The 25,232-nt window shown below is 41.8% G+C and overlaps 2 protein-coding genes across 3 annotated transcripts in view; one reads left to right on the forward strand and one right to left on the reverse strand.

The window, feature by feature from the left end:
* TSHR (thyroid stimulating hormone receptor) overlaps positions 1 to 13,172 on the forward strand; it is an 83,556-nt gene extending 70,384 nt beyond the window's left edge. The window contains exon 12 of the mRNA XM_083613621.1: positions 12,351 to 13,172. The gene's annotated coding sequence lies outside the window, so the exon portion shown is untranslated. The remainder of the gene's footprint in view (positions 1 to 12,350) is intronic.
* Positions 2,801 to 25,208, reverse strand: GTF2A1 (general transcription factor IIA subunit 1). 2 transcript variants are annotated; one of them, XM_083618649.1, is made up of 9 exons: positions 24,956 to 25,208; positions 19,059 to 19,160; positions 17,860 to 18,091; positions 13,182 to 13,246; positions 11,953 to 12,028; positions 9,634 to 9,767; positions 8,436 to 8,756; positions 8,043 to 8,132; positions 2,801 to 6,825 (listed from the first exon to the last, which is right to left on the reverse strand). In XM_083618649.1, the coding sequence occupies exons 1-9, from the start codon at positions 24,968 to 24,970 to the stop codon at positions 6,718 to 6,720; spliced, it is 1,143 nt and encodes a 380-aa protein (XP_083474775.1). In that variant the 5' UTR covers positions 24,971 to 25,208; the 3' UTR covers positions 2,801 to 6,717. The 2 variants fall into 2 exon arrangements, with proteins under 2 accessions (XP_083474775.1, XP_083474774.1); XM_083618648.1 differs by lacking the exon at positions 24,956 to 25,208 and adding an exon at positions 21,448 to 21,949.
* Between the last annotated feature and the right edge of the window lie 24 nt (positions 25,209 to 25,232).

The raw sequence follows: 25,232 nt of genomic DNA on the forward strand, positions 1-25,232 counted from the left end.
TTTAGAAAATAATTGGTTATATATGCCCATGGTGATATATGCTAAAATGCGGCTACTAAACTGGAGTGTACTCCATGTACTTATCATCACCAAGAGCAGCACAACACTGATGCTGACCTAGAGCCCTGCTGCCTGTTTAATCTGCTTCTGAAGATGATGGCTAAAGGGCACCATATTAAGTCACTATTGTATATCTGGTAGTGTCTTCTATTACTTGGTCTTCTTCTCTGATTCAGAGAGAGGTGGCAATCTTTCCACCACATTGGGAGTTCTCTCCTTCTGTACAGAGAGAAAGTTGCAGACAAAACTATGGAGTTTCCCAAGCAGAGATAGGGTAACATGCACTTTGGACAACCTAGAAGGCTTAAGGCAATGTTTTTCAACCTTGGTCTCCAGAGGTTATTGGCATACTCCTAGGGATAGAATTTTCTGAACGCCTTCTTGTGTTTATCCACACAGGTATTTTTTTTGTTTTCCAATTCCTGTCTCATTCTTCAACCTTGATGAGGTCTCTCTGCCCCACCACCCACCATTTTGGTAAAAATACAATTCCTGCATATTACGTGCATCATATAATACTGATTTATAGAGGAATGATTCCACCACATGCTTATGAAAGGGATACAGGCACTTCATGACAGTGCACTGTCTTAAGAGGTCCCAGGAACCTGTCATTCTTGCAAGATGTTCTCCTTAAACTCTTCTGGTAAATGGAAAACTCTTTTGGGGGGCCTTACACTTGGGAAAGTACTTGGTGTGGCATTGCCTACTTCCTGGGGTTGCCCCTCAGCCTGTTAGTCAATTTCCCAGGGTAGACCCATCTTTCCCCAGGAGCTGTTTAATATCTGAGCCCAGAGAGTCTGGGGAAATTGTCTCCCTCTTCCCCATCCTCCTCATCCAGGAAAAGCTCACTTTCCTCCCTGTCTGAACAGATGGATCTTGCGGTCTACTGGGATCAGGGATATCCTGGGCACATGGGTGCTCCCTTCAGGTGCATTTCAACCCTTTCCAATCCTACCTGCCCACTGCCAAATGTCCAGATGCCTCCAAGGCTAAAGAAAATGGACACCAGGAGAAAAGGAGAGATCTATGGAGGCAGGAGAAAACGTGGCAAGCAGAGGGAGTGGAAAGAGAAGTTAAGAAAGAACAAAGGAATATCCCTTCCAAAATGACATCCCCAGCTTTTCTCTTTTCCCATGCCTGGAGCTGCCAGAAAGAGCAAACTGCAGCGGAGCTGGAAGAAAGTTGAACTGACTAGGGGTTGCCCTGCGCATCAGCTGTACCCTCTCAAAAGCTTTGACTTCCTGCCAGCGGACAGGTGGGTGGTGACAACCCACACACAATATCCCCCTTCCTCCACTACAGGAGTGCAGGTGGAAGTCCTTGCAAGGGCTTCTGCTGATGGGACACATTACGTAAGTCTTGCCCAGCGGCAAAGGTCTACAGCTGCACACAAGGCTGTTTAATAAACAAATCTATCATCCCAAAATATAGAACTAGTACCATCTAGGGTCTTACCTTATCCACTCTTGAAAAGGACAACTATGGAAGAGCTGAGCAGGAAACAAACCTGGTTTCGAATCTTCACTCCAGAACCCAAATTTCTTACGAACAAACTGGAAATCTTTTCAGCCCTTCCAAAACACTGAAGTATCTTGGCAAGAATTTGTTTTGCTATAAATTGTTCAGGGAGGGGTGCTTATCCCATTTGAAAAACCCTGTTGCCTTTTCTAAAGGAGTGGTGGGAAACCAGTAGCCCTATAGCATTCATCCCTGAAGTGATTCATGACACTCCAGAAACCATTTCCAAAGTGCACATGTACTTTTATAAAAGACTTTTTTGAATATGGAAGCAGTGGTAGAAGATATGGTTAATTTTACTCACATGGGCATCTGATGCATAAGCAGCAACTTGCAGACCAGAGGCTGTACATACAGGGACTTTTCTGTGGTGGCTCCATTTTTGTGGAATGCTCTCCCCATGGAGGCTTGCCTGGCACCTTCTTTACATACCTTCAGGTACTAGGCAAAATCAGTCTGCTAACAGGCCTTTGGCTAAAGCCCTTTAAACTGTGGGGGGCTTTATTACTTTTGCTTGCTACTATGTTATGTATTTTTCTTTTTATATTGTAAACCACCCTGTGATCCTCGGATGAAGGGTGGTATAGAAATTTAATAAAAAAAATAAGAATGGTTTTTTGCCTAGAAACTAGTCTTACTACCTGTATCTAGTGTGTTTTCCTCACGAGATCAACAGCATTTGACACATGCTTGTTAAAGCCTTCTTACATAATTTTTTCAACTTCGTAGTAATTTTAAAATTGCAAACACTGAAAAACCCACACTAAGTAATCAACATACATCTCAAAAATTACCAAAGGCTCTCTGCATTACTGATTTCAATGTCCGTAAAGCATAACAGTCAAAACTACATCCTGTATAAACTATTCTGAACAGGAACAGTTTCTAGTCTTAGAAACTTAGAATACAAGGGAGAAGTGGAAAATAAAAATTCAGGGAAGGAGGGGAAGGGAATTCCATATATATGCTTTTGTTGTTGCTAGTTGTTGGTAGTTTATTTTTTAATTTTCCTTGTGCTTTTTTACATGTTCCTTTTGAATCACTTGTAAGGATGCAAATAAAAATCCAGTCTGCTTATACAGCTCAATAAGAACTTTGCAAAAGTCAAGCTGCGGTCTGTTTTCTGCATCTGACCCAGTGCTGAGCTTTTCACAGCTTCAGAACTTGCTTAATCCTGTCATCTGCATAATCATGTCATAACAAAGTGAATACAACTAGATTACACATAAAAGTATTTTAATACACAAAATAGTAAATAAAAGTGGCAAGCTTATTTTAAATAACATCTTTAATTAAAGTTTTTGCAAAGGCAAAATATTAAACTTAAAATAGGTCTTAGTACATCAAAATACTAAGTTTTCTAATTGTATTCCAAGCATGGCCTTTGAAACACATCCTGTACATCCCAGGAAGAGCATCCTTGATCTTCAATTGTACAGATTGAATTTTACAAACATAATAAATATATTTACCCCCTTACACATAACAGTATATGTACAACAGCAGTTGACAATAGTAGCTCAGAACAGCAACTAAGGATATTTTCCACTTCCCTAAATTATTTGGTACTCTAGGCACACAGGAGCAAGTTAATGCATGATGTTACCACATGTGGCTAGCCTGCTTTTATCCTTCCACTAAAAAAACAAAACCCTTTTGTTCTTTGTTAACATCCAAATCAAGAATTCAAAAAATAAGCAAGTAGTTTTGTCACAGGGGAAAATGCCAAATTTCTGAACATTCCTGACCTACTTTAAAAACTGAGAAAACAAACAACCAATATTCTAATATCTTCCAAAAATGGAAACTTAACTCTTAAATTACAACTGATATAGCTCATTTCAGGTCAAGGTCTGCTATCTTGAATACAATGAACCAAACTAATTATAATTTGTCAGGTTTGGGATTGTTCCCCACCTCCATAAAACAAAGCCAAAAGAGACTTTTTTTTTTAAAGCAGAAGAGCAGGGATTTGTGAACAAGTGAAAAGTTATTTCTTTCCTCTCTCTTGCACTGGAACTACAGAGTTTTCACTCAGCAGTAATAACATGGGGACATTGTTGCTGTTTGATGTGAACAGACCAAAAATGAAAACCCAAAGGTGCTAACACTATTTTAAATATGACATTTCTACAAATCTGGATATATCACACGTGTTGCATGTTCTTTGCTTTTTCTAGCAACTGTTCTTCAATTACAAGTTTCATCCCCTTGAAAAAGACAGCTAGCACAATATTTGTATTTGTGAAATCATGATCCATTTCCAGGGAGATGACCAATGACAAAAAGCAGGTTATGATATAGGTTGGAGAAAGGGAGATGGAAACTCTGGTTGCCACTAGGCAGCTGGAGCGGGGAGGGGGACACACCTTACACATTAAATTTAAATAGTCCAATATAAAGTTCTTTGTGACAGTATCTAAAACCTCCTTAAAAGTCCATCTTTAATGTAGACGTTTCAAATGATTGCACATACTAGAAAGCTGGTAAGATTAGACTTGGTGTTTGTTACAATTGAAACTCTGTAGGACATCTACAACCAAAGGAATCCAACGGTCCTACATATCACATCAATCAATGCAAAGCAGGAATACCTGAAGATTGCAAAGGCACAAGACTCTCACCTTTGTGTAATCACTCTGTAAATCTCCCATTGCCCTGATCAAAACATTTAGAAGTTGCTTTCTCTATATCCCTGCCAAGGTGCTCCTGTTCTCTGTGCAAATCTAAACATAAGCCCTTCTTGCAAACCGTTAATTGCTTCAGAAGCAAAGATACTGAATAGAAACAAATTCAAAGTCTAAGGGGGGGGAATCAAGTGACAAAAAGCTTAAAGACTAACCATGGGGACACCTTGCCCTCCCAAAAGGAATGATGATTTTCAATGGAAACCTAACAAAAAGGTCTGCTCAATTACATTGTTAAAACCATGATTAAAATTCAAGTACAACAATATGTGTAAGCAAACTAAATTCTTACAGCAAGCTGCTACAATAAAATGAAATTAAAAACACACTTTTTGATTTTAAAAAGGAACACTTGATGGAGCAAGTAAGAGCACAAGTTTGGTATGTGACTGGCTTTCAGAAGAACTTCACAGGTACTTGTTAACACCCTCACCAACCAAAGCATACCCACAATTAACTTGCAAGACACTATGCCTGCTTCCATATAGGCCTATCTGTAGGTCACTTTTAAAGCTGTGGTATCCTTTAAAATAAATAAAAGGCTAAAGACAAGCAGCTGTTCAGTGCCCATGATGTGCACAATGCAAAGTCATCTGTACAGTATCTGGGTTCCAGTAATGAATAGTAAATGGTAGCCTATTGCAGCCTATTTGTTTCACAGTGCAATATTTCTGATTGGTCTGAAGCCTGTATTAAATCATACTTAAAAACTAGGATATACTCTGAGTGGGCCATAAGATACAGAAGGATGCAATGAAAATGGCAATTGATCTCAATATAGTCACAATCTTGGCATGTTAAGTAGTGGCATATATTATTTTAAACCTACGTTGTTTTACACAGTGGGAATAAAGTACTTACACGCACCTTCAAGTTCAGAGCTAAAACTGCACCCAGTGATGCAGGTTTAATAGGCAATATATATTGTATCAGAAAGTGGGAGGAAATGTTTACATTTAAAAACTCTTGATGCTTTATGAATGTCACTATACAACAGTACTGACAAATTTGGCTAAACTTTAGCAACATCCTGGGTGCAGAAAGACCTAACTGCTTATTGCATGGATCTTCTGTAAGCATGAACAACTGACGCATCTGAATCAAAATGCAAAGAAGACAGTTGTGAAGAGAAGAGCAAGGAACTAATACATAGTGCTGATTAAACACAGTGGCCATTTTAATAGAAAAACATTTTTTATAAGTTTCCTTTTTCATACAAACACAAGCACTGAAAGAAGGGCAAGGGGGTAATCTGCTCTTCACTGTTTTTCAGGTGACTAGTATCCTCCAGATCTTATCACAGGAAATCTGGAAGTGCATGTCTTCCATTATCTGGCCTGAACTTCAACCCCACCATATTGCAAAGAGGCCCTGCATTTCTGAAAGTCTAATTTCCAAAAGACCACTGCCACAATCACAGAAAAAAACAGCCTCAACAGCAACTTTCTGCTATTTATTGAGGAACTGATTAATTGAGCAATTACTGCTTGCTCAATTATCAGAGCTAGGGTGATTTTGTTCACTATATTTTTCAGTATTACTGAAATGAAAGTGGAAGCTCTTTCAATGCTGTAGACAGACCCTTTCCCAAAGTACATACTCACTTGCAACCTGATTTCATAACCAGCAGTGCACACTCACTTGGCAATGGGAATACACATTAAGTTTAGGTTAACCAGTGAAATCATATTTTTAAAGACTGATTTCTGACAAGCAATAATTCAGCACATAGCAGACTAGATTTGCTCAATCTTTAAAGACCTTTCGAAAGAGCAGGAAGACCGAGACATTAAAAGCTTCCATCGGTAGACCCTTTAAAATACAACATCGCATTAAATGAAAGATTCAGAATTATTAAATTTAAAATACAAATGAGGATTTTGGTACCAGGATCAAAATTTATATAAAAGGCCTAAAACTGTAGATAAAATTATTATGCATGACCCAGCACAAGGGCTTTAAAAATAGTTTTACTCATACAAGGTAATTATTAGAACTCAATGCTTCAGTCCTTACTGTTTGGTTAGAAACCTCCACGCAAGTTTAAGTAAGATTCTCACCAACCCCACTCCTAGAAAGAATGGGTCAGCACAATTTATACACAAGACACACTAAGCTTTTCCCATAGTATTGTTACCAAAAAAGAAGAGTTCCTTCAAATCAGTGTATGGGGAGATTAAGCCTCACATGCTAGTTACCTTTATCTATAGGAAGAAGTGGTTAATTAAGGTATTAATACAAAACCAGCTTTCAGGCATAGCTAGCTGCACCAATGCCTCAGCTTTCCCATTTGAAGTAGTGTCAACGTTGCCATGCTATTTCTTTGTTCTAGCAGTCTCGGTTCTACTGTTCTTTTCCGATGCGCAGATATAGATTTCTGTTGAAGTGTTATGTCCAAGAATCAAAATCTCCTGCTTTTGCTTTGAGAGTTTGTTATGTGTAAGGAACTTCACCATTCTGCATCTCCAATAGCTTTGGAAAATACATAATCTCTTCCATTAAGATTCATGATTCCATCTTTGAGGTGAAACTTCCACTTGTTCTTACTTCTATGAATCTGTTGAAGGAGGGAATCCAAAGTTGAAGAGAAACATCCCAAGCTTAAAATACAACATTTGTTAACAAAAACCTCCCACCCAAATCTGCTCTGGAGGGATGGATACACTGCCCAAAAGAGCATGGGAAGGGTAGCTGGAGGTAGAAGGGATCTCACAAAAAAACACCTCTTCCCCTTCCACAGGAGCTTCCAGACAGATATTATGTCCACTTTGAGGGATGCTCAAACCAGGTTCCTTCTGGCTCTCAATCTCTGGTCTTTCATGTACGAGAAACCCCCTAAAATAAGGGGTTTATGCTGCTCACAGGTGTGTGAACTGCTTTATACACATTCCCTCCACTAACCCTAGTAAAGAAGGGATTCATCAGAGTGATGCTCTGAAACCACTCTAGGAAGTATGGCAAGAGGGAAGCAGCCATGCTTCCTGGAGTAACTTCAAATCAACATGACACCGTATTGTATCACATTGCCCTAAAGCCCTTCTAAGATACGTAGTCAGAGGGAATAGGCACAGAGGGGCTCACACACTGTTGTATGCAGCGTAAGATCCCTTTTTTAAACCAAGGGAAGAGAACCTGGGCGCAACAAAAGCAGCTCTTTGTGCCTCACTGTTTGGGCTCTTGGGACTCTCATAGGCCATGCCCCCTCCCCAAACCACACTCCACATCAGCCCTGCACCCTACTTGAGTCGATGGAATGCATCTCTGAACTGTGATCAACACCTCTTATTTGGATAGAGGATGCAGACCAAGGTGTCCATGTGTGTGTATGCAAGTGAGTGTATGTGTGAGAACACCTCTGACTTTCGCTTGGTATGTAGACCACTGCAAAGAGATAAGCATCATATCCATTGTGCCACACTCAAATTTTCCTTGTGTCCTATTTGCTGAAGCCATACAGCCTGTAGAAGGTTGCTAATAAGGCAATGCAGCCCTCAGGCTGAAAAAGATTCCCCATCTCCATATTATGAATACTTCTAATAAACTTTTACAAGCTCATGTAAAATTAACTGGAGACATGGTTTAAAGGTTTAAATAAATGATTCTAACTGCTTAAATTTACTAAGAATTGCAGCTCTAAATTGTCAGCAAACTGTACTAGGAAAGTGAGGTTTTTACCACTATTAATACAAACATAAAAAATATACATATTCTCTCAAGTATATGGTTTTTGCAGGAGGCAATGCAGGTTTTAGGAATCATATTTGTCAGATTTACCTTGTCATACTGGCACACAACAACATTCTCAGTATCAAATAATTCCTGCCCTTCTTCATCACTCACATCATCTTCGCTATTCAGAGGCTCCTAGAAAATATTTGAGTATTCAGATGACCCAATTCATTAAACATTACACATTTATATAGAAGTCCTACACAATGAAGACACCAGTTTTAAAATATACGTATGTGCATATTACCTAGTCATGCATGTTCTTTAACTGACAAAAGCTCACCACTTTGAGCTCCCGCCCCCAACCTTTCAAACCCATTTATCTAATAAGAGCAGATTTTTTTTCCTATCCTACAACCAACTCAAATAGAATTAACACATTAATGTTATCTATATGTGCTGTGAAAGTCTAATCGAAGCAGACACCTCAAAATTTACCTCCTCAACTTGGCCATCTTCGCCTCCATCCTTTTCTTTGTCCTCCTCTTCATCATCATCATAATCTTCCTCCTCTTCCTCCTCCTCTTCAGATGATGTGTCACCCGCTCCATCTACCTGTAGCACCAAAGGTGCCTGTGGCTGTGCTGTTTGCTGCTGAGGTTGCTGCTGACCTGCTGCAGGAATCTGTGCTTGTGTTGCTGTGGGTGCAGCCACTGTTGTAGGTATTACCTGGGTTTTGTTTCCTGTAAATAAGATCTGCTGGGGTTGGATAATCACTCCCGTTTGCTGTGAGATACCTCCAGGAATAGGAGCCAAAACCTAGGCAAAAATAATTAAAACAAAAGCTATTGTATCACAGCTATAATTCCTACTTAGTCTCTGTTTTTGTTTCCGTAATAAAACAAGCAAGACAATCTACTTCTGTTTCTTGCAAACCTTGCATATGAATATTTATGTTCAATAATTATTGAGAAAATAATTATTAAGAACTTGGCATTTATTAAAATATAGCCTAATTTGATTAACAGCTAGCATTAGACACTGCTTAGTCCCTTTAGCTGCTGCCACCTCATGAAGCAAAAGAATGGAGACAAACTTGAGTCCTCCTTCCATTCCACTATCTTCCTCCAGTGCAATAAAGGGAGGACTCAAGTTTGTCTCCATTGTTTTGCTTCATAAAGTGGCAGCAGCTAAAAAAGGACTAGGCAGTATCTAATGCATCTTCATAAGTAGCAATGGATTCTCTAGTCAGGACACCTCATATTTGTTTAGACTGTTCAAATCCATGTTGGCCTCTTTCCTCAAACACAGACCAGATGGGTAAGGCAATAAGGGATTGTTCTGAAGCCGTTTCCAAAAAGAGCTGCCCCTAATCCTGCTTAATTTCATTATGCTGATGTGTTATAGAAGAAAGCAACATGCTAGCTTTATTATGAATACATAAAACCAGTTCAGTAACTAAACACCATTCATTTCTTCATCTACAAGGTGTCAGCAGTGTTTAATCTTTTAAGTGAGTCATTTTACTGAAATCAATTATGCCACAGTCACAACAAAAACAATGTTTGCTCTGTCCCTAATTATAAATACTTCTTCTCATACCTATCTCCTTTCCCTTAACTCTCCCATTTTTGTGCTAACATGATACCTGCAAAGTGACCTGGAAGATTCCCCTTAGTTAACCAAACAATCTTACTTGCTGAATAACAGGAGACTGTACCCCACCAGGTTGCATCTGTGGTATAACCTGTTGCTGTAGAACCACTTGCTGCTGTGGTTGAATGATGTATTGAGCTCCATTGGCAGTTCTAACCACCTGTAGGATTTGGCCTGTAACAAAATGAGTCCATTTGAATATCTCACTTAACTTGTGGAACTTTCTCTTGACCCAAGAGCCAATCATGCAATGAACTGACACACACACACATGAACTGAAGCATTTTTACAAAGGAAACCAATAATGTTACACTGGGAAAATTCTTAACTCAATGACATGTCTATTGATACCCTACAAGTTTACTGTTTAGCCATGTTAGTTTTGAATCATGTGAGCTGCCTTGCTGAATCAGACCAAGAAGTTCATCTAACCTTACATTTTGTCGGCATTATTACCGTAATTTTCGCTCCAAAACACGCACTTTTTTGCTCCTAGAAAGTAAGGGAAAATCCCTGTGCGTGTTATGGAGCGAATGCACTCGACCGGAGCCATGGCTGCCGTCAGTCAAGCAAAGCGGGAGCCGCTTGCAGGGCTTTGCACGGCTCTAGCTTTGATTGCTTTACAGCCAGGAGGAGGGGGAGGAGCCGAGGAGGAGGGAGGGAAGGAGAGCCATGGCAGCAAAGTGGGCAGCAGCCGCTTACACACGAGGAGGGACAAACGGGAGCCATAGCGAGCCGGAAAAGCGCCGTGTAGCCAGCAACAGCTGCTGCAGCCTCAGCTAGCAAAGGTCCGTGCGCTCTCTAAACGGAGCAATGAGGCTGCAGAGGGACGGCAGGGCACAGGAGGGCTCTGAGCCACGAGCGCAGTGAAAACCAGTAAAAAAGTTTTTAAAAAGGCTGCTGGGGACAGGAGGGCACGGGATGAGGGAGAGGGGGAAATTACGATTCTCCCAGCGTCTCAGCTGATCCGCTGAGCAGGACTTGGGTTGCAGGGGATTCACCATTAGCTGCGTAAAGCAGCAAAGAGGGAGAGAAGGAGCAAAGCGGGAGAGGAAAGGAGCTGCTTACACTGCTGTAAGTGGCTGCTGTCTGGTTGGCTCCTTTAAAGCAACAGTGCTCTTTCCCTCCCCCCTCCCCGCTCAGCTCACCGAAAAGCTCCTTTTCCACACACCCCACGCGAGCTCCTTCTCCCCTTAAACCCCTCTCCTGCATCATTAGCAGCATCCTTCTCTACACACCCCACGCGTGTTCCTTCTCCCCATAAACCCCTCTCCTGCATCATTAGCAGCATCCTTCTCCACACACCCCACATGAGCTCCTTCTCCCCTTAAACCCATCTCCTGCATCATTAGCAGCATCCTTCTCCACACACCCCACGCGTGTTCCTTCTCCCCTTAAACCCCTCTTCTGCATTATTAGCAGCATCCTTCTCCACACACCCCACGCGTGTTCCTTGTCCCTTGAATGCTTTTCCTTCCCTCCCCACTTAAAACGTGGTTACAAAGCACGGATCCACATGGATCCTCAGGATTTTTGCACTGGGTCACCCCAAGTTCACCATCAGATCACATAGCATATCCATGGCTACAGCCTGCACCAAAAAACACACACGCACCCACTGTTTCATGGGGCTGCAATGGCGCAAAAACGTGGTTACAAAGCATGGCTCCACGTGGATCCTCAGGATTTTTGCATTGGGCTACCCCAAACTTACCGTCGGATCACGTCTGTGGCCACAGCATGAACCACAAAAATCATACATCCACTGTTTCGTTTAGAATATTTTTTTCTTGTTTTCCTCCTCTAAAAACTACGTGCGTGTTATGGTCAGGTGCGTGTTATAGAGCGAAAAATACGGTAATTAACTAGAGGACTCTTGGAGGCTCAAAAGCATAGTGTGGTGCATTTGTGGCTGTTCCTACACAATTGCCCCCACACTGGCTTGGCACTGAGCACCGAGAGATCTCATTTACTGTTTGGGCAAGCAGAACATGCATCTCTCCTCCTCCTCCTGCAGTTGCCATGCTAACGTGAATATGCAGCTTAACATGTTGCTAACCTGCCCTCCCACATGTCTGGTCTATGGTCTTCATGCCCCATGTTCTGATAATGAAGATTGCAGGATTGCCTCCCAAGAAACAGAACAAGTGGTGGTGACATTAGCATGGTGGGTAGTCAGGAGAAGACCATGAGGCAAGTGGTTCCCTTTCCTTCCCCTCCATGTGCTTTGATTTTATGCTTCATGTTCTCCACTTCCAAAATATATAATTTGATACATTTTTATGTTTGAAATTCTAAAGTATAACGCTATAGAAATGCATATTGACACATACAGAAACAAACAAACAAACAAACCTACCTGAATTTGTGAGTATCTGCTGAACAGGAGTAACCCCAGCTGGCAAAGCCAAGGTAGCTGCAGTGGCTGCAGCACTCTGAAATATAAGAAACTAGTTTAGCAGCAAAAATAAATTATATAATGAAAACACAGATTTAAGACAAAACAGCACATGGATTTCAATAGCCGATTACGTGTCTCTATATTAGAATAACAACAGCTTTCTTCTTCCATCCACATTTTTAACTGCTTTGAGCACTTCTTAATTTATTAAATTTCTATACAACCCTTCATCTGAGAATCACAAGGCAGTTTACAATACTCTTACACTTCTTGTAAGTGTATGGCTTTTAAGTCAGTTATAGTACTGTTTATTTTATAAATACAAATATTAAACAATTAATTCTCTTTTCTTCCAGTTCACTCAACAGGTCTACCCAGAGTGGATCCAGAGTTGCCATGGACTAGAGGAGGAAACTGGGGGTGCAATTTTAGCCGGTTATTTCTGCCGTCTCCTAAAAAGCTGCTCTGGAGAATTGAGGGACTCTGGGATAGTGTAGGAGGCAGCACAGGAAGCTGCTGGGGCACTAGGCAAAAAATGCTTCCCTCAACTTCCACCAGCAGGAACCTCCCCTGGCTCACATCCCTTCCACAGGGAGGAGGAGCCCTGCTGTTCATGAAAAAGGACACAATGGATTTAACCTGTAAAATTCTATAAAAATATTTACCTGTGAAATAATAATTGACAATCTATTCAGAATTCTGGAAAACCATCAGACTGCTGCATATAACAGGGACATGAGCTTGTGTTCTGACATAACTCTGAGCCACACCATTGGTTAGCTCCTGAAAGCAGGAGTGGTGGTGGAGTGAAGAGCCCATTATTTCTGCCCTGTGCACCTTCACATTGTGTATTCACCAGTTTATGTTTATCTATGACTTAAAGTGATTATGTAAACCAGGTCCATATTTAGACCTTATATTAAGATCTTTTTCTTGATAAGTGGTACACAATTTATAACTTATATAATACATTTAGCTACTACCATAAGTGTTCTGCTTTTTAAAAAAAGACTAAACATTCAAAACAGTCACTGAAAAAGAGGCATAAGCTTATACAATTCAATGTTATTTTGTACAGTGCGGGTTTAGTTTTTCTTTATGCAAACTATAATTTGGCTTGGTCACAAACAATCTTTCCTAATTGGTTCCTGGCATGCTTGCCTTAAAGGTAAACTGCTTAATCTTACCATGCCCGATGCATTCATGTGCTGTATCAGCTTGGAATCTGGCATAATAACTTGTTGTTGAGGTGCTACAACACATGAAAAAAAGGTAATCAATGCTTGAATCACCACAGAATACTTTGCCATAGCTTATTATTAACACTATAATCATAGAACAGTGTGTGAGGACTTATATATCGTTCTAGTCCAACCCACTAATCAATGCATGAAATCCAGAACTAAGCATCCAACCAACATCTGCTCAAAGACTTCCAGATAATTCTCCTTTTACCATCAATAAGTTATCCTAACAATAAACCACAATCTTTCATATTGTGATTGAATCCCATTAGATCTAATCCTGTCTTCTGGAGAGGTTGAGAACAAGTCTTTGTCCTCTTCTATGAGACAGACCATCAGGTATTTGAAGAATGCAATCATGTCTCCATTCAGTCTTCTCTTTTCCAGGCTAAACATATCTAGTTCCGTCAATCTTTCCTCGAAGGTGTCATTTTCCATCATGACCATCTTAGTTGCCCTCCTCTAAGCCCATTCTTATTTGCCTATATCCTTTTTAAAGTATTGTGTCCTAAACTGGACACAATACCCCAGATGAGATTTCACTAGCACAGAATAAAGTGGAACTATTATTTCCTGTGACTTGGAAACTATTTCTATAAGCTTTTCTGCAGCTGTATCCGTTTCATGTTCAGCTTGTGATTGACTACAATTTGGGGAAGTTTTCATATGTACTTACAGCAGAATAAAGTGGAACAAGTCTTGTGACTTGGGATCTCCAATTCTGTACCCATGCATTTTTACACACCCCGGAAATATAGAATTTTGCATTTTGTTAATTTAAGCCCGTTTCCTTTCCCTCAAGATAATTTTGAATCTTATTTTAGTCTTCTGAGATGTTAGCTAGCCACAGCAGGTTTGGGTCATCTGCAAATTTCTTAAGAATTCCCTCTACCTCTTCTTGTAAATCACTGATGAAAATATTGAAGCACATTAGAGCCTGGACAGAGCCCTGTACCACACAAAACTTTCTTCCAGTTTTATAAGGAGACATTGATGAGCATTCTCAAAGTATGGTTTTCCAATCAGGTATTTCACCTGAAATCACACTAATCTAGTTTGCATTTAACCAATGTTAACCAAAATATTCGTCATCATTTTTTTTCCTAAAAGCCTGATAAATTACACTCACAGCAATCCCACAATCCACTAAACTAGTAACCCAGTTAAAGGAATATTAACCAACAATGTTTCTTCTTCAAATGAGGTTTTCCATATCACAATCTATTTATATTGTGGACACCAACACCAGATACATACCTCAGTAGAAACAATTCCTAACAAACTTAGAAGTCTTGAAAAGGTGTATGGCAATTATCACACTCACTGCAGAAGGTTCAGTTTTACCTCTGTGCTTGCTAAGAGAGGTGAGTTTTTAGTTTAAGTTCATATCCTTTACTATTATATGGAAGAGATCATATCCACTACAATATTCCAAACATTTTAAGCCAAGGACCTAAAATCCTAACAGAGAAAGGAAGAACAGTGATAAGCAGGGTGTGATGAGCCTGACCTATGCTGAACATGAGCACTACTGTTTGGCCAACTTGGTATGAGGGAAGCCATCTTAAAAGTCCAAGACTCCATTTTGTAAAATAGCTTAGCAGTTTGTGTTTTCTTTCTTTAATTATATCTGTTACACAGATTGAATGGTTTGCCACTCCTGCCTCATGATAAGGACACCCCAGGAAGCAAGTTTTATTTCTGGTTTTATACTCACAGCCTACTCTTTACCAAATGATCCAAGAGGGTTATAAAAATATTACAATTAAAAAGCAGGTGCAAATTACATTAGAATCATAATGTAATGTATTCTCCTTATTCTGCCTGTTTGGTTTAAGAGTCTCAATTTAACTGAGTACTAAATTAGATGTGATACCTCCTGGATTGTTTTACTAATCTGAAAAACATCAGGGCATTTGAGAAGTGATGAATGTTTTCCTCCATCTAAAATGCACCCCCTCTACCTGAAGCTGCAATTACTTCTGTAAAAGGGAGGAAAAGATACAGAAACTTCTGTTTTTGTCTAATGCAGATGGGGTTGAGATTTAGCCAATCTTCAAACCTGCCCAGTGTGCCAAAGCAGTAAATCAGAATGCTGATAACCCTATCTGGTTTGGTCACAATAAAATATTTGTTTGCATCTCCAGCTCTAATTGGTCTAGGGTGCTGGTGGTTTATTCTGTAACAGAAGCCTTACATTTGAAAAAGGCTGAAAAGTCACTTGAAACAAAGATTCTGATGCTGGCATGGAGACACATAGGCTGATGAGAGCCTCTTCAGAGCATGGGAGGCCATTTGGGACTTTAGGAAGTACACATTTTATTTAACAAACCCTGCTTAATGAAGCCATAGAAGCCAAAAAATGATAAAAGAAACATTCTTAAGTAGTTTTTATATATTGGGTGGTATTTAACTATGCTCTATTCAAAGTAGATCCATTGAAATGAATGATCACAATCAGGTTAGGTCCATTAATATAAATGGGCCCCATTAACATCAATGGGTCTACTCTGAGTAAAACTTGCTCTTTCTGTTTGTTCTCTGTAAGCAAATGTTTAACTGAACACGTCTTTTGCTTAAGGGATTTAACTAGCTCCCATATTTTGAGAGCATGCCTAGATTGCTTGATGGCCTGATGTCCAATTCAACCTGAAGGAAGCAGGTAGCTCATTCCCCAGCCTATACCACATGATTGCCTCAAGTCAACCAAGTGGCTTACTCTAAGGACCAGATTCAACGAAGCTGGCACACTAAAAAAACCTAAACCCAGTGCAATGGGGCTTTCCTCCCTTGCCTCCCCCAAATCTGCTCTGGCAAGCAGAAATTCTTGCACTGATAGGAATGATCAGAAGAGCATGAATTCCCCCCGTAAGACTTCAGAGTTGCCCACCTCCACTAAAAAATATTGTAATTGCTGGTGGCAGCAATTAAGAAATAGCTCTTGCTAGCAGATTAATTGCTGGATGGGCATGTACTGAGTATTTTATGGGATGTGGGTGGTGCCGTGGTCTAAACCACCAAGCGTCCTGGGCTTGCCAATCGTAAGGCTGGCAGTTCAAATCTGTGCAACAGGGGGAGCTCCAGTTGTTTTGTACCAACTCCTGCCACCCTAGCAGTTTGACAGCATACCAGTGCGAGCAGATAAATAATTACTGCTGAGGCAGGAAGGTAATGGTGTTTCCGTACTGTCTGGCACTTGTTACAGTGGTCTGTACGCCAAAAGTGATTTAGTCAGGGTAGCCACATGATGCAGAAAAGCTGTGGACAAATGCCGGCTCCCTCAGCCCGAAAGCGGAGGTGAGAGCAGCACCCCATAATCGAACTCCACTGGACTTAACAATCCAGGGGTCCTTTACCTTTACCGAATATTTTATTTTGCGGAAGTAAAATAAAATGTAGGGAAGATGTACCTAGGGTTTGGAGACCTGGGGGCGTTTCTAGAGAGTGTAAAGCATAAGACATTCATTGTTACTTAGGTGTTGCACAGAATCTAAACATTAGTCCTTGAGATAGCACTTATGTACCACCTGCATACATTTTAGCAGCAGTATGGATATGTCATATTAGACAGCTGCCATTTGGAGATAATCATCCTAAAAATCAGTAAGATGAAACAATTGTTACTTTCATCCAGACTAAGGAAATACAGTATTGTTTTAATAATAATAAAAAAAATCTGAATTGCCTTACTGGTGTACACGTTTGATTTTTGTAGAAATTCATACTATGAGATAGCGTATGCTAAGCCCAGTCATGTTCTAAATTATTGTGGCACTCGTGGACACCACAGGGCACTGAGACAAACACCTCCAGCACACACAGAGGTCCACCGCCTTCCCAGTTTTTTGTCTGGGGAGTAGTAGTGCCTGCATGTTTGGGGTTTATTTGGTAAATGTACGTGTTTTGTATTATTTGGGGAAGATTCGCAAATTTTTCTTTTGTGAAATGAGTTTTTGGTGCTCCCTTAAATGTACTCTCCTAAATGTTTTCTAAGACTCAAATAGTTTGGAGGTCTGTCCTAGAAACAACCACCTGCAAACACTAGAACAGCTCCTCATACTATGCACCTCACACTTGCAGTCTTCACTTACAGCAGTTCTATTTTTCTAGAAAAAGAGGTGCTGGAACTCACAATGAACACCTCCCTCATTCTCTTAGAATGGCAACGGCACCCACCTGAGAGGTACTGGAACTGAGTTCTGGCTGAAAAAAGCCCTGACATCCAGTAATATTTGAAATTATAGTAAGTAAGTAAGTGGAAGGACATTTTATGAGCAACTGACACTTTAAGATGGGGAAATACCAGTCAATTAAGGACAAATGAATCTGCTTTATACCAAGTCAGACCACTGGCCCACTTAGTGTCTACACTGACTGGCAGTAGCTCTCCAGCATTTCAGACAGAGGATGTTCCCAGCCCTACCTGGGGATTGAACTTAGGACCTTCTGCATTCAAAGCAGGTGCTTTGCCACTGAGATATGGCTAGTTGTGATACACTGAAGACAACTTGTAAATTGAAAAGAAGGAATTGAGAACTTGTACTCCTGTTAATTTTTCTTTGTGTGAAACATTGCTGTAACTTTACAAAGCCTCAGATCCAGAAAGGAACTCGGTTCTTACCTTGCTGTGTTGCAGGAATAAGGACTTGCTGTGTCTGGGACTGCTGCTGAACTGTTGGCTGTGGCTGTGGGTGATGGTGATGATGAGCATGCTGTTGCTGTTGTTGTTGCTGCTGCTGCTGTTGCTGCTGCTGCTGTTGTTGTTGCTGCTGCTGAACTTGCAGCAAAAGCTGCTGTTCCTCTGAATGAAATCCATCTACAGCCTTGGACTGCAACAGCTTGTTTTCCCACAGCTGTGTTTATTAAGCAAGATTCACTTAAGGACACTTTTCTTTTTACATATATCAACTATATACTCTCTACATTATTATTACTGATTCAATGAACTCTCTCTTATCTATTCATTTTGAAGGGAGGTGACCCAAAATCCTCTGGATAATAAAAGGAACCTATATAGTGCTTATGAATTTGGCTCCATTCTGTATTTGAGTCTCCTTTCACTCCTATCCATATTGATAGCATCATCCAGACATGCAGTTTCTAAGGGACATCAGCAACATAGTAAAAAAGACATCAATTCTTATGTCATAAACAGCCATTAGAAAATATTCTGCACCAAGCCAATAAAGCTAAGATACAAAGCTTGCTCTTTACTGGAATGAAATATTTTGTTTCCTGGATGAATATTACTGAATGGAATTCCTGAGATATTCTAAAACTTTTTTAAAATTTCATTTCACACATTAGATTGTTCATTTACTGAAAATTTCAACTACAAGAAAATTTCTCTCAGTACAATGGAGGGAAGACAATTTTGATAATGAAAAATGTTCACAGCATACTATTAATCTTTGCAAAGTCATTAAGCAGCAGTCACATTAAAACCATTATACTCTTAGATCTTCTTCAAAGAAAGGTGACATAATTATGAAAACCACTATAAAACACTTATATTTAACAGCAGCATTTAAAGCTTTGAAGAGCTGATGTAGAGCAATGGCTACAACTTCCCAGTTCAAATGTTAATCCAGCCTTGAATTTACTAGGTGGCCTTAGTTAAGTTCTCCACCTGCAATTCAGGGGTAGCAATGTCTTCCATTATGGACCTGCTCTAAGGAAGAATCTCTGCAAATGTATGCAGAATACTTGGAGTGACACGCTATATAAATATTTACAGCATACAGCCCTTCAAGCTGAGTTTTATGCATTGACTGCTACAAGGTTGCAAACAGCAAGTAATTTGTAGTGAACATAACTTACTGTTTTCAGTTCAACAAGAACCTGTTCATCAACACCCTCATCCAGAAAGACCTCTCGGACATCATTAATGACATCTTCAATCACAGACCTATATAGTTTAGGCTGCAAAAAGTCACAGATAAGACCAGCTTATTAAATGAGATCTATGCTAGCAATATTTCAAAACACTTCTAGATATATTTTTAAATTACTGAACTACTGTTTCACAGATAATCCTTGTGGATACTTCTTTAATTGTCTCAAAAATTATATATTTTTTAAAAAGTTATTAAACCATCACATATGTATAACATTCCAGAGAATCTTAGCACTTCTAGCAATTAGACAATTAATGCAGGGCTGGGAAACCTTTGGCCCTCCAGACTGTGTTGGACTACAATTCCAGTAATCCCCAGCCAGCATGGCAAATGATTAGAGATGGTGTGAATTGTAGCCCAACCATTGTAGCCCTGATCTAGTATGTAGTAACCTTGATTCACAAAATGTGAATCAAACCAAAGTACTCTGCTCCAATTCAGTCCAGTTCAACTGATGTCAAGTGGGACTAAAGCTTCAATTCACACCATGTGTACTAAAAGTGGCAGCTTTTACAGCACAAATCATATGTAGGTCTAGTTAGATATAAACACCACTGTGCTCACTCGGATTTAACCCAAGGTACATAGAATCACAACAATGAAACAGTTTAGCAGCACTGAATTCAACGGGGCTATAATGCTGAACACTCAGCTGCTAAACTATGAACTGGAGAAGAACCATTTTTCTCACTGTACCCTGTGCATAGATAGTAATTCATCTATCCTTTGACACATGTAAACATATGTACACACAGGTATTTTTAATACTGCTTTACTATGCAAGTACACAATTCTTGACACATTTCTATTAAGCCCCATTGAGCTCAGACTTGGTTCTTTATAAACATATACAAGATCAGGCAAGAGCTTGTAAATGCTTTAAAAAGCAGAAAAACAAACTGTTCTCTATTTCACCGAATATACATTTTTTTTTAAAAAAAAAACAGCTAGAAGGACAGAAATGCACCAGCCGCTTTGCCATCAAACAGCCACAGCAAATTGAATTTGAAAGCTGAGAGCGGCAGCTTCTGAACGAGAGAGCGCGAGCTCCTTTCAGCTAGCGCTGTTCAGGCACCTCCCAGCCTGCTTTCCGCAGCTCTCTCCCTATTTAAAGGCTGATGTGGTGTTTAAATGGAGAGGCGGTGACGTGGGGCTGGAAAGCACCTTCCCATCCTGGCAGAGTCTATATTAGAGAGCGGCAATGGCTCTATATAAACAGGGCAGCCACAGGGAGGAGGAACACAAGGAGCAGGAGAGAGAAAAGCGAGGGGAAGCCATGATGGATCTGAGAGCACAAAATAAGAGCGGCCAAATCTGCAACGGAGCCGCCTGGGCCCTGGTTTGTCAGCAGTGGTTTATTGGGATGGGGGGGAGTGTTATGCCCCCCCCTTAGTGAATTCAGTTTGTTCTTTTTTAAAAAATGTGAAACGGGGAAATAACGTTAAAAGGGGCAGGGTTATTTTGTTGTTGTTTTTCCCTTCGTGTGACTGCTTATTGCAAACCGATGTGGAAAGCGAGAGACTCGGGGAAACTGTGTCGTCTAGTATTAAACCGAGACAGGGAAGCGTAGAAAAGGGAGGCGGGAAAGGAGGAATATAGGCTTAATCGTTGTATTTGTTACAGCAATGATAAATAAAAACCTTTTCTGGGGAAACCTCGCACGGGCTTAAAAGAGTGCTTTCTTTTTGGCGCACGTCAAAGATATTTCCGAGAAAAGATGGGGGTTGGTGGGAAGAGGAGGAAAGGAGGAAGAGAGACTTCGGTTTTGTTTTTTTTTCTTCTTCTGCCGGGTTAGGAATTAAAAAGTGCTTTTCAACCTTTGGTCACCGACACACACATACATTTAAATTTTTCCAAAAAAAATGAACACCCACCCCAACCTCCTCGCTCAGAAAGGGGGGAGAGAGAAAGGCACCCACCACCCGGGCGGGAGAGAAAGAGGCGCCAGGGGAACCCGCCGCTTCTGTCTGTCTCTCTCTCCCACGCCCTCCGCGGAGGGGGGAGAGCCGCTGAGCGGGAGGCTGCCTCGAGACGCCCGCGGCGCCTCTTCCGCGGTGACCCCCGAAGCAGCGCGCGAGGGAGACGGCGGCTGCTCCGAGGGAGACAGAGCGAGCGAGCGAGCGCGCCTCCCTCCTCCTCTGTGGCTCCGGGCGGAGGCCGAGCGAGGGTCCGCTCCCGGCTCTCTCTTTCTCTCCCGCCGCCCTCCGCCCATACTACGACCACCACCACCGCAACAACCGCCTCCCTCTTCTCCACACAAGCCCAGCGGCCCTCCCGCCTCCCCGCCTCGAGGCTCCCCCTTGCGTCCTTACCACGGGGTTTGTATTAGCCGAGCTCGCCATGTCCCGCGCCAACCCCCCGGGCAGGACACCGCACACCCCCAACGAGGCAGCGGCTGAGGCAAGAGCAGGCAGGCGGGCGGGCGGCGGCTGAGGCACCTTCAAGCACTTCTCTCCCTCCCCTCACCCCCCTCGCCTCTCTCTTAAGGGAAGACCGCGAGCTGAGGTAAACTGCTGGCTCCTCTTCTCCTCCCCCCTTACTTCGCGCGCTCTCCGTCTTCCCCTCCCTCCCCCCGGTCTCGCCTCAGGGGCTTCCCCTCGCCCTCCGTTCTCTTTCTCTCCCCCTCGCCCGCCGCTGACGGGGAAAGCGCGTTCCGAGGCCGCCCTCCCCCCGCGGCCCGGCCTTACACGGCGGCCCTTGGGCTGCAGCCGCCAGCCGCCTGCTCTGCTCGCTTCGCCCCTTTATATAGCGAGTGCCGAGCAGCTGCGCGAGCGGCCAGAGAAAGGGGGAGGCCGGGGAAGGGAAGGGAGGGGGAGGACGGCCACGTCCCGCGAGAAGGAGCGAGACGTTCCCTATCGCCCTCCTCCTCTTCACGTCTTCCGCTTTTTTGACGCCATGACAGTTATACCGAGGCGGAAGTCCGAAGTGGGAGCCGAACCGCCATGGCGGCTTCCTTGGCTTTTCCGCTGCTCGCAACGCGCGGCTCTTTCTGCCCGAAATTTGAGCCGCCTTTATGCCCGACGTGTAATGCTTAGCCATAGAGACGCCGAAGTCTGGAACGGCGCGCTCACGGGAGACGATGGCTTTCGATGTTTTACCTGAAGTTTAGCGACTCTACATCTGTTCCTATCTCTATGGGTTGGGGAGACAAGTCGCCCATCGAGTGCGTGCCCAGTTTCCATGTGCGAGGCGGGAAAACGTGATATAAACTATGCGGCCTCTCTAGGCACACACATCTCTATCGTATCGTGTTCCTTTTGGGGTGGCGGAGGCGTTGCCTGTCCTGTTCTATTAGGCACCGGAAGCGCCGGTGTAAGCTTTGTGGAGCCTGTCATCCTTGCCCCCGCCACTCAAGATCATGGAGGAGGGGGAGGTTTATATGGCGGGGAACTGGTAATGCTGACCTGTTTCTCATCAGCTGCTCTGTGTGAATCTGAAGTTGGCGCCTCCACCCGTTTGAGCATTATCTGGGGTTTAGATGTGCTCAGCAGGCCAGTATTTTAGTGGCCGGACTGGTAAAACGCGCACTGCAAGTTAGCAGGAACTTCCCCGGTATTGGAAAGACAGTAAACCCCGTTTGTCATTCAAAGCGGCGAGCGAATTCATAATTTATTTGTCACGTCTATAGCCCACGTTTCCTCCAAAGGGCACAAGGTTGCCCACACGGTTCTCTTCTCCTTCCAGTTTTTATCCTCACAACAACACTCTTGAGGTAGGTCAGGCTGAGAGACTGTGACTGCCTAGGGAGCTTCATAGAATAATTGTTGAGCTGGAAAGGGATCCTGAGGATCATCTAGTCCAACCCCCTGCAGTGCAGGATTATGCAGCTGTCCCATACAGGGATCAAACCTGCAAACTTGGCATTAACAGCACCACACTCTAACCAACTCAGCTATCTAGTGGGCTTAGCAGGGATTTGGACCAGCACTACCCACTATGCCACACTGGCTCTAGGCTGCAGCCCTAACCCCACTTACCTGGGGATAAGCCCCATTGAATTAAGTAGGGCTTACTTCTGAGTAGACTTGGTTAGGATTGCACTGCTAAACTTAAGAACTGGTTAGAAAATGTCATGTCTCTATAGCAGCAAAGAGACAGCCCAATCCTATACACATATATACAAATATAAGCCCCGCTGAGTTCACTATTTACTCCCAGAAGACTGGGTATAGGATTGCAGCCTTGTTGCAAGCCATTTCATTTTGTAGTCACTTAATGGGAATTTATTTTATTTATAAGATTTATAAACCACTTGATCAAATATTGCTCAAATGGCATATAAATAAAATGGTAGATAAAACAGGTGAATTCCACATAACTATTCAAATACTGTATACATTAAATAATTCTCATTAAAACACAGACAAAATAAGGAAGACTTTTAAAACAAATGTAGGTAGCTAAATTATATTTCTTGGTAGGTTTGTCGAAATAAAAAGATATTCAGCAGGTAGCTAAAACACTATAGCAAGTGGGCCTGTGTCAATAGGCACTGAAGTCAGTGTGAGGAAGTAATACAGTGAAAGATAAATGCCTTGCTAAGGGATTAATTCATTGAACAACTAAAATGATTATCAATATTTCTCTGCTTTTATCCACAATGAAGCCAATCTGCTTTGTCAGTTAGACTAATTAAATTCAATGTGATTTACTCCCAGGTAAGTGTGTATTGTGAAACTTCCAACCTGAAACTGGGGCATTTTAATGACGATACTGCCTGTAATTCACCCCCATCACGCTGTTTTAACACTTGTGTGGCATTTCTAGTTATTTGTAGTTAATAATTTCCTGGAGTCTGGCCAGTTTCAACACAGTCTATCATGAATGCAGCCCAGATGGCTGATACTCCCATTATTATGAAGACTATGAACAAGGGGCTATAGCTGTAGAGGGGTGGGGGAAAATGTGGGTTTTTTTCCTGGTAAGCAGCCCATAGCAAAAGCCCAATAAGAAAAGCCTGCTGGATCAAGTCAGTGGCCCATCTAGTCCAGCATCCTGTTCTCACAGATTCCTATGGGGAGTCTGAAAACAGGACCCGAGATCAACAGGACTCTCTCTACTTGTGGTTCCCAGCAACTAGCATTCACAGAACATAGCCAGGTGCTGTGGCTCATAGCCACAGACAGATTTATCTTGCATGAATTTGTCTAACCCTCCTTTTCAATCCTTCCAAGATGGTGGCCATGACTGCCTCTTAGAGGAGCAAATTCTATAGTAAGAATGCACTGGGTGAAGAAGTACTTTTTATCTATCCCAAGTGTCCCAACCTTTAGCTTCTTTGGATGTCTACAAGTTCTAGTGTTGTAAGAAGGGACGAAAAACTTTTCTCTGTCTACTTCCTCAATGCCATGCATATTATACACCTCTATCATGTCACCTCTTACCTTTTCTTTAAACTGAAAAGCTCAAAATGTAACATTTTCTCATAGGGGAGTTGACCATCCCCTTGATCATTTTGGTTGCCCTTTTTTAAATGTATTCCAGCTCTACAATAATTCCTTTTGAGGTTAGGTGACTCAAACTCTGAATGGTATTTATGAACAAGTTAAAAAGTACAGGCCCCAATACAAACTCTTGGGGGACTCAATTTTCTGTCCATTCCTAGTCTGCTTCCAGTTTTTTTAACCAGTTGCCAGTCCATAAGAGGATCTCTCTTATTCCACGAGTGCTAAGCTTATACACTAAGCTTACCTCTGTGTTGAGGTACTTGTCAAAAGGTTTTTGAAAGTATAAGTACACAATTTCAGCTGGATTGCCTCTATAATTCTATATCCTTGTTGACACACTCAACTCTTAATAGGTTAGTGAGACATCACTTACCCATTCGGAAGTCATGCTGGTTCCACTTTATCAAGACTTGTTCTCCTGTATCCTTGGTGATTTTATTCTTGATAATGCTTTCCACCCATTTCCCCTCATTTCCAGGATGCCTTTTAAAAGATTGGTGTTTAGGCATCAAGGCTAATTTCAAGGTCAAGTTACATATTTTCTTAGCTAGTCAACAATTTCACGTTTCAGTTCTTTAAGAACTTTTGCATGGATGCTGTCTGGACCTGGCAAGTTTATGAGAATAGCTGAATTTGTAACATGTGATATT

Source organism: Podarcis filfolensis (assembly GCF_964270895.1).
Source record: "Podarcis filfolensis genome assembly, chromosome: 1".
NCBI lineage: Eukaryota > Metazoa > Chordata > Lepidosauria > Squamata > Lacertidae > Podarcis > Podarcis filfolensis.

Excerpts from the sequence above, each read along its gene's own strand:
- GTF2A1 (XM_083618648.1), bottom strand. The coding sequence starts at position 21,477 with ATGGCGAGCTCGGCTAATACAAACCCCGTG. Across the intron at positions 18,092-19,058 it reads TTCTTGTTGAACTGAAAACA|CTGTGGGAAAACAAGCTGTT; the intron begins GTAAGTTATGTT and ends TAATAAACACAG. Across the intron at positions 6,826-8,042 it reads TTGTGTGCCAGTATGACAAG|ATTCATAGAAGTAAGAACAA; the intron begins GTAAATCTGACA and ends CTCCTTCAACAG.